General features: G+C 32.9%; 1 protein-coding gene across 1 annotated transcript; it reads left to right on the top strand.

Annotated features, from left to right (window-relative positions):
* Positions 1-2,431: 2,431 nt before the first annotated feature.
* LOC148611973 (protein sax-3-like) lies at positions 2,432-9,357 on the top strand. Its single transcript, XM_088595435.1, has 5 exons — positions 2,432-2,731; positions 3,424-3,729; positions 7,374-7,673; positions 7,994-8,263; positions 9,032-9,357. The coding sequence occupies exons 1-5, from the start codon at positions 2,470-2,472 to the stop codon at positions 9,352-9,354; spliced, it is 1,461 nt and encodes a 486-aa protein (XP_088451561.1). The 5' UTR covers positions 2,432-2,469; the 3' UTR covers positions 9,355-9,357.
* The last annotated feature ends 790 nt before the right edge of the window (positions 9,358-10,147 follow it).

Here is a 10,147-nt window from a genome sequence, read left to right as displayed (position 1 = left end):
TGTTTAACACTAGCATAGGTTCTGGATCGGTTATATTGGTATAATTGAATTTCAGAAGTAACACGCTTTCTGATTGGACAAAAAAAATACGAAGGTTGTTTAGTATGCACAACGTGATAGAGGTTATTTTTTCATAGACCAAAAAAAATATAATAGTCATTACTGAAATTTATGTATGGAAGTTTGTTGAAATATAAAATATTGCATCTAACGCGCTTCCAATTAAAGATAACATCTTGCAAGATACATTTGAAGGAATGTTTTTGAACACGTCATACGACGATGCAAATTTGACAGTTCTAACATCGTTGGGAATTTTTCAGACCTTTCTATACGTTTTTATATCTTCCCAGTATCAATTTGATCCGATGGAGCAGTGTAGCAAATAGAGTCGTCACATTCTGAGACGTTGTATAATATTGATTTGTTGTGACATGCATCATTAATTTGATCCTCTATCCTACATATTAACATCTAAATGAACTGTCCCGTACCACCTTACAGCGTGTACTAAGTTACAGTCCTAGATTAATCCTACGAGAAGGAATGACCCGGCCAGCGAAAGCTATATTTTTATATAGCCTAGCTGGCCGAGTGGTCTAGGGCGCTGGACTTCGAGTCCCGCGGAGGGAACGACCAAAAATTTGCATCGCAAATTTGACAGTTCTAACATCGTGGGGAATTTTTCAGACCTTTATATATATATATATATATATTCTTTTTATTCCCAGAGAATTGCCTTACAGCCTTTGTAATTTATCGCAACAGTCTTCCCTTTCCTCAAAAAATCATTGAGATCATTTTCAAAAAATGATTGCAGTATACGCAAAATTATTTAATTTCAGAAGTTACAAACTTTCTGACTGGTTACAAAATTTTGCCATCATCTCATGGACCAAATTGTGTAGTATTTTGTACTATAACTGTGGCGTCATCAACTTATTTTTTGATGATATACTCCTTAATTTAATACTGAAATTAAATTAGAAGGAATGGCTGATATATTTTCATTGTTTTTTTTTATTCTGAAATAACCTAAGTGTCCGTAGTGCATACTAGAAAAAAAAACCTCCTACGCGAGTATTTACTGTGTACCACGAGTTGAGATTATTTCTTTATAGACCGAATAAATAAAACAGTCATTCCTTAAATTACTACTTAAATTTCTCCTAAAAACAGCTGATTTAACAATTGACCGATGGCTAGATTGCTAATAATGAGTTATCGGAATGTACGAAGAATAGAAGAAATTACCATTATAAAGTTTAAATGTACCGTATAGCGGGTAATTTTCGCGAAGTGCTAATCTTGGCTTGTTTGAGCGGTCGATCGGTCGGTAAAAAGACCAAAATAGCTTACCAAAACATTTACAAATACTTAGTGCAACACTTAACAACCGCCAAATTTTGAAACGCAGAAATATATCGTTTACCTTTTTGACCCAAAATTACCAAATTTTATACTTTCAAAAATACGGTTTTAGCTTGTTTTTTTTAAACACTTGAATGTTTCAGGAAATCAAACATTGACAAGGATATCTGGATAGGAATGTTTTACGACGCTGTGTCAAACGTATATAGGTGGAGAGATGAAGAAAATGCTACTTACTTCCAATGGGCAGCCAATGAGCCAAACAACAAAGCCTTACATCCTTGTATTGAATTGGATTCAAAAGGAAATTTTAAATCGCGCACGGAAAGCTGTTCTGAAAAAAACGAATTTCTTTGTACCGGTATAACATAAAATATAGACAGCTCTTGATTTGTTTGTAACAGTTGGAGTTTTGCTCAAATTGTCGGAAAAGTAACAAACTTGATGTTGACACCCATTGTAGATCCGTTCGCGATCATTTCTCTCACTTGACAGAGTGACGGGTGCTATTGCAGTAGTGTTTCAATAAAATTTTGAATCTGACAATTCAAACTTTTTCTATAACTACTATCATCAGATTCAAAATTGAAATAAAACAAAAGCTTTCTTGGTACTAATTGTTAATATATTTGTTTCTTGTAAGAAAATGATTGTTTTTTTTTTCTTTACTACTTTAATGCAATGTTCACAAATGCGCACATTTGTTATTATCTACATTTGTTTGTATATTATTTTCATTTCAAACCTGAATATCCTAACATTATAACATCCTCATATATTATTATAATCATAGATATGTATTTTAAAGAAGACTTCATAGTTATGCCATTACTTTGGGCTCATCCAATAAAGTAAAAGTAACTTTAAATCAAATTAATAAACTGTTCTTCACTTAGCGTTTAGGTTAGTCGGATTTCACTCAAACAATTATTTTCAATGTAATGATGATTATCACCAAACTATTAAATAATTGAAGCTAGCTAGCATTCGAGATTTTTCAAAAGTCATATTTTCTAGTAGTGTATTTTTTTCAAAATTTTATTATTTGTAGATGCAGCAGTTCCACAAGTGACTGCAGACAGCGTTTTTGAGACGACGATGTATTATGGAACAATCACCTTGAATTGTCCCTTCTTCTCCGTGATTGACATCATTGATGTATGGTGGAGTTTTACTAATGAAATATATAATGTAACTATTACTAGTACAACAGATACCACTAAATATAGGGGAGCAGATGTATCCAACCCTGCCATCAGGATTTACAACATTGACGAGACCAATGTCGGTTTTTACTCGTGTCATGTGACTAACTCGCAGGGGGAAGGCATCGGCCCTCCAATCGAAGTATTAATTGTGGGTGCGTTCCTTGTAATTCTTAAATACGTATTTTTTTCAATTCATTGGTTAAGACGGTTTAAGGCGAGTGTCTAAAGAAATGTTTTGCTATCTGCAAGTTTCTACTTTTCATGTCACCAAATATCACATTAAAATTGGCAATAATGTTTCATTTTACCTTTTCAGCAGACCATTGAAATTTAAAAATTATGTAATAGATTTTTGTTAAAGACATAAGGTTCTTCCAAAGTCATAACCTCAGACGTACACTTACATACAAAAGAATGTCAAACTGTTTATTACATGCTGAAACGTTGTAGAAAGTTTTCATACTTTATAATGTATTCATTTATTTTCTGAAAGAAATATGTGAAAACGTGATTTTTATGCACATACATGTTTTAATGTACACGCAAGGGAATGGTTTTATGGGAAAATACGTTCAAAGAGAAATATATGAAGTGTATTTTTGATGTCCCCAAAACAATATTTTTACTTTTTCGAGTGAAATGAAGAAAGATAATTTGATGTGTGTGTTGTATACAACTGGTTCAATGACCTTACTTCAGTAAAAATCCTGACAATTTCATTTAATGTGTAAATGTGTGCGTCTGAGATTTTGACTTTGGAAGAAACTTAGTGTGGGTAACACGGGCGATGTCTCGTTAAATTACTTAGTCTGCTTAAGAAATACATTTCTACTTATTATTCAAGATTTTCCGAGGTTGTCAATACCACAAGAAGAATATACGGCCATTTATGGAGATAATTTGACAATACAGTGTAGTTACTACGGAATGCCGGAGGTGACATTAATAAAATGGCTCATATATTACCCTGACAACACAATGGATACCTACAGCGGAGAAAATTTTACTGTTTTCGCAGGATCAACTTTAGATTTCCCAAGTCTTGTCATAAAAAAAGTAACATTTCTTAATGAAGCACAATATGTTTGTGAAGCAACAAACTCCGTAGGGAGTACCACTGGTTCCAGAATAGACCTTACGGTATATGGAGGTTAGAACTTTAAAACTATTTGACTAATTACTGCAGTGTCTGTTTTCTCCGCCACTTAAAATACTATATTACATGTATGTTCATGAGACACCATTCTCTTGCTTAAATTTCAAGACACCTAGGAATAGTTTTCTTCTTCCTGTATTCCTATTTCTGTACCTCACATATGTGCTTAAGGAGGTAGAGCTAGGGTAAGGGACACAACTCTTAGAAATAATTAGAACGTTTGTATTCATTATTTTACATCAATCTCATGTAAGCATCGAAGTGACTTGGACTGATTTCATTCTGTTTCAGGGAAAAGCTTGAAAGGTTTTGGTGAAATTGAATATGATACAAACATATCACTGATTTCATGAGTTATGTCCCTTACCCTAGGTCTACCTCCTTAAATTCCTTTTGTTTCCGCAAAGTTGATGTCTGGTGTTTTGGGCTTTTTTTATCATTTTACGGAATTTGGAAAATTTCGGTTCCTTTGAACGATATAGGTTTAAGTCTGGTACAATTCACGATGAACAGGTGTCGTACGGTCGTATTTATATTCCCATAGCCGGCAATACTAACCTTTTCAAGATTTTCAGTAATTTCTAATTTAATCTAGGACTCAAAAAACATTTTTGTTGTAGTCCTGTCATCCAGAGACCGAAAAGTCATAATGGCAATAGGCTTTGACGATCTTTTTTCAACCACAATCAAAAATTTGAAGGTACGGGAAGCTTTGCTGTTTTTTTTTTTTTTTTTTTTTTTTTTTTTTTTTTTTTTTTTTTCATAACTATATCCAAGGATAAAAAAAAATAAATTATTTTTTAAACTTTATTACTCTAAAAGTCTGGCAGAAAAAAGTCATCATTACAAACTTTGTCAGTATACAAATCTGTCTTTTGTACTTCCTTTCATCTGAATAGGATACACGATTGAAATTTCAAAAGTTTCTGGTTTTCGAACTTCTAATATACAATTACTTTTGGATTGAGTTCTTCCTATGTATTTGAATCTTATGCTTCTGATGAGCGGTTGCTCTTTAAACATGTGTACAGCATATCGAAATTTGCAATATATATGATTTATATTTTGGTATTTAATAACCACTGGGTCGATGCCTTTGATGATGGAACTAAGGTTTCCGATGGTATACAACAATCCAGTAATCAGACTTGTCTGACCCCGAATTATATCACATCAATATCAATATGATTGGTAATTTTGTATTTCAACAATACGACCAATGTGGTTGATTACTAATTTTAGTTCAGCTCCTAAATACATTTACCGGTATTATTATCATGATTTCTGTTTATGCAATGTTACCAATCCTATAACATTGCAATTTTTTGTATGCTGTTCACATGTTTCATATCGAAATATGAAACTAAATCTAACATCGATGAGTTCTATCAATATACCTGTACAATATTGTAACCCCGTGTTTAATACCAGGAATGAATTAATCCTCAGTGCCTTTTATAACTTTGTATACTGTTGAATCGTGATTCGCCGATTTTATTCTAGTCCGTTTGAATTATATAAATGTTAATTAAAAATCAATCGGTCAAAACTATTTGACTGCATACCCTTTGCTGTAGAACTTTTGGGATTTTATCTCAACACACAAAAATATTACTATCATATTTCATAATGTAATTTTAATTTTATATAATTACTTTTTTGGATGCGTTTTGAATATTCAGGAACATAACAACGTCATCTGATATCAACTCATTTGAATATCTATGTAAATTAACCATCACAAATCATTTCTAATTCTGTATTGAAACCTTTAGATATTCAAAACTTGAAGTGACCTAGCATTAGTATGTCTTACCACATGGATATGTGTTCATATTAACATCAAATATCATAAAACCTGTTCAAACATTCAAACAGACAAAACAAGTACTATCTTTAAATCGAAGACTGATGTCATCGAAGTCGCTAATCGTCAAATATTCAATATCACTGACTTGGGTTTGTTTTCAACATCATAAATTGCATGCTTGTGATATGCTCTAAAATCAAGTGACTTCCGCTAGAATCGTGGCTCCCTTAATATGATTACTATTTCGTAACCTTGATAACCCGAATGTTTCTCAATAAAAAAACAACTGGTTTCCAGGAAGTGCTGATAATGTTTTCGTTCCACAAGTTTATCTCAAATTTTTAGCTATCTTTGGATCGCTTGTGATATTTACCAGGGAACCAGATTAGTAACCAGAGTAAACAATTGGCAATAGGTCTCAGTATCGTATTAATTTTCCCATAGACTTCTATAGTGAAGTGCATATTTTCAGGATTTGGTTTAAAAATATGTAAATTGATTCAATAAAACTTTCACTTATGTAGCATTTCTAAGGACATGTGAAAAAATAATATCCCGCAAAGAAAATAGGGTGAGTCCACGAAGATCGGACAGAAAAGTAGTCTTGAATTATAAATAGCCATTTTCCCTACTTTCGCTTTCGTTTTGCACTCACCAAACCAACCTTTTCAGTGCAACATTTTTATGATATTATGTTAGATTTTCTTTTAAAAAAGTTCTTCATCTTACAGTGTTTGCTCTATTCTATAAGTCACTGTTCATATCTTTTGACAAAACATTAGTTTGTAGAGAGGCAAAAAGAAAGTGCACTATATTTTTATAACATCCATGTATCCCGCTCAGGGATATGCAATACGATACTGGTACCAATAACTATATATATACGGGCCCTGATAATGTTTATGACCTATATAGTCAATTGTAATGAGCCCCTGTGTGTGATTCGGAGACTGAGAAATATTACATTAAGTTCAATGCTAACCGATCAGTTCATCTTTTAATATAAACTTCTCGTTCTCATAGAAGCAAAAAAACAGACGTAGAACACATGTGTATTATATTTAAGAGGTACATTTATAATTGTAAGAAGCTAGAAATCACGGTGTTACGGCACCGATCAGCAGCATAAGGTGATGTAGTAATATATAGTTACGAAAATCAAATGTAAAGTACTACAATTACGAGTGCAAGAAGTCGTTAACAATATTAGCGACTTAAAAAGACAGTCGACGCTTAATACCTAATCCGAATTAACATTCATTTTGGTAAACTGTGCGATCACTGTACTGTTTTTCGTATTATAATTATTTTATAGGTTCAACAAGTTAACGTTTTCCAATTATTCAATTTATAAAAGATTGTTCAATATATAAAATGATTGAAAATATTCCGGACATCCCAAATGGAGCATTAAATTACACGGTTGTTATCATATTTGTCCAATGAAATGCGAGGTTGTAAGCTACTTCGGTTAGGTTGACATGGTTAATTATCATGGGTGTCACGTGATGTCAGAGCGACCTCAATACCGACTGCGTCGGAATAAAATATTTCATTTGCTTTTCGGAAGCACCATATATAGAAAAGCAAATGAAGGTTAAAAAAATAAAAATACATTTTCATTGTTTTTCGAAGATTTATAAAACTGAAACGGACTATACTTTTTTATTCACATAGACACATATAAGAAGGGGATAGTATAAAAAGAAACTCATTACTAGTAGTTACCAATTTTGCTTTGGATTATCTGGTTTTATCATCTTTACATGTATTTAAAAAGTGAACGAAATAATTTTATAGAAATGACGTTTCCTAAATATATTTGTAGTTATCACCGAAATTGCTCAGGAGGAATACACCGAGGTGTACGGATCTACGGTGACTATTGGATGCACAGTTCTGAACTCTGTCCCAACTTTAACCCATATTGAATGGACATGGGAATCAAATGGAACAATCACAACAATTGATAAATATAACACCAATAAGTATTCGGGGGCTAGTATCACAGAGCCCTCCCTTACCATAATGGATGTGTTGTTTACTGATAGAGGAAAGTATTACTGCAGTGGATCTAATTCGGAAACCTATGGCATCAGTAAAGGTGCATTGTTAATGGTAACTGGGGGTAGGTATACAGAATTGATATTGAATATGACAAAATAATCAGTCTTATCAGTTAAGTTTTCGCTTGATAAAGAAATGATATTTTTTGTTAGATTTTTACGGAAATTGATATCCTTTGTATGCCCTTTTTACTTTTAGTTCGGCTTTAATATTCATTGGACAAACTTGGGAGTCATTAATTTCTAAACCAAAAAAATAATGATGCTACAAAATTGTTAAAATTGGTAATGGGGCAACAGTACGCGGGTTATCAGTTGAGAAATAGTGTATATAAATTGCATCAAGGAAATCATCTTACAAGACTTTTTAAAAACATTTCAGACATACCAAAAGTCTCAACCAGGCAGACGACCGTTCGCGTCCAACAATCACAGAGTATTACCATTTTCTGTGAAACCAGTGGAGAACCCCATGTTACGTCTGTCTTTTGGACGAAGAACGGGGCGCCGCTAGTGACGAATGCGACAGTTGCTACACCGTCCCTGACGATGAGATCTGTATCACCAGACGACAATGGTCTCTACATCTGTAATGCCCAGAATGCAGTTGGAACAACAGCTAGTGTGGGTGTTAAGGTAGAGGTCTCCACAGGTAGTTTAACGTCATTTAATTAATTATCTTACTAGCATTTAAGCTTTCATATCTGTAATCCCAGTCAGGCAAAAAAAACGATAAAAATAGCACCAAAACTACCCAAATAGTACTGATTTCATAGTGAACTTCGATTGAAATGGTTCAGTTGTGTCTATCAGCATTTTCACGTTGACGGCAGTGTTTTTTTAAACAGAATCCATTTTTGTCAATGTTCCGACCGTAGAGCTATCTGATTAAATGATGATATATACATGGCTCTTGATTGCAGTAACACAGTATTAGGCAAAAATTATATGAATTGTTAAATATGTGTTGAAAAAATCATGTAAGCGTCGTTTAGCTTAAATTTAAGTGAATTATGGTCTACAGGCGTTGATATCAATTTACCTGTGACTAAAACAAAACAATGAAAACGTCTGGTTGTATATTACAATTCTGTTCGAAACTGATTTAACTCTGGATGTCTCTTCTGATTGGTTGACATTTTATCATTTATCATCTCAAAGACGTAATTTGATCATGTGATGTTGACGTCATGTAACGTTGTCTGTTGATTTACTTGTAAAAAAATTGAGTCGAAAATATTAACTCATAACAAATGATTGTAATATTATGTCGGTCTGTTTTGAATAACCACACCATTGGGGTTACATTTTCATCGACCAAAAAATTATTAAAATCGTTCTGTAAATGTTTGCTCCAGGAATTCATTTTTAAAAGTTTTGACAAATGATTATCTTCAACATTAGGTTTGGTGTGTTTTAGATGACCTGTGCACATGTTCCTGTGAGTATCGGAGTAAGTTGGATTACTGGGCCACTCAAAATGTCACGAATATGACCTTGGACGAGTTGCGTGAAGTTTTAGCTCCAATCCTTAAAGAAATACGAGCGAACTTAACAGTCGATGTGAAAGAACTAACAATGACCAAACTGAAATTTACTAGCGCCCATGATAATAGACAATCGGCTGGACAAATAGGCCTAGTTGGAATTGTCTTCCTTGTTTTGTCTTTTGGGTCATTGGTTTTCATTGACATTTTGAACTTTTATGAGTTTGCTAAGAACAGATTAAGACGCTTGATCTAATGATTTAATAATATAATCGTCTTCATATGTTGCATTGAAATGGTTGTATGAAATGAAGGTGATTGAAAATAAGTGTTTTGAATTATGACACCTGATTTATAAAAAAAACGATTAGAAACAGTCGGGGGATTGGTTTTTTTTGTTTTTTGTTTTTTGTTTTTTGTTTTGTTTTATTTTTGTTTTGCTTTGCTTTGTTTTGTGTTTTATTTTTTGTTTTTTGTTTGTTTGGTTTTTTTTTTTTTTTTGGAGGGGGTTGGGTTTTTTTTCTTGTGGTCTGTTTTGTTTCAAATATTTTGTTGTTTTTTATTTTATTTATTTGATTGGTTGGTTAGTTTTATTCATTTGGTATTTAATTTTTCGTTTTTCTATTAATCTATCAGGGAATCTAAAAATTGGGGAATGATAATTGAAGGGATATTGGTGGTCAAATCAAATAACACAATTCGCCGTTGAACAGTCACCTAAACGTCAAATGAAGAATAAGTCATAAATAACAAGAACTAATTTAGGACACAGAAATAAACAGCACGAAAAACGGTATAAAATTATACAATAAAATTATAACGTACAAGTCAGAATCCACATGAATCCACATATCTTAAAGTAGCTTAAATACATGAGAAATATACAGCTGGACTATTAAAACCAACATTTCTACCACTGTTGTTGACATGCATGAAACTTCACCCATCTTTATCGTCTTTAGAATCTTATTCCGGTCGTCTTATGTGCCATGGTATTGACAGGATGGTGGATTTCTGATGAGCAGACTATAGCTCTAGTCTGAGTGTTG

The sequence above is a fragment of the Perna viridis genome, chromosome 7, assembly GCF_037379345.1.
Source record: "Perna viridis isolate PV_CMFRI_1.1 ecotype Kerala chromosome 7, ASM3737934v1, whole genome shotgun sequence".
NCBI lineage: Eukaryota > Metazoa > Mollusca > Bivalvia > Mytilida > Mytilidae > Perna > Perna viridis.
The sequence above is the reverse complement of the archived record's forward strand: the minus strand, read 5'-3'. Positions and strand labels throughout refer to the sequence as shown.

Bases quoted from the DNA above. Each gene is read 5' to 3' on its own strand.
- LOC148611973 (XM_088595435.1), top strand. From the start codon at position 2,470: ATGTATTATGGAACAATCACCTTGAATTGTCCCTTCTTCTCCGTGATT. The intron at 2,732-3,423 runs GTGCGTTCCTTG...TTATTATTCAAG, and splicing joins AATCGAAGTATTAATTGTGG to ATTTTCCGAGGTTGTCAATA. The intron at 7,674-7,993 runs GTAGGTATACAG...AAAACATTTCAG, and splicing joins ATTGTTAATGGTAACTGGGG to ACATACCAAAAGTCTCAACC.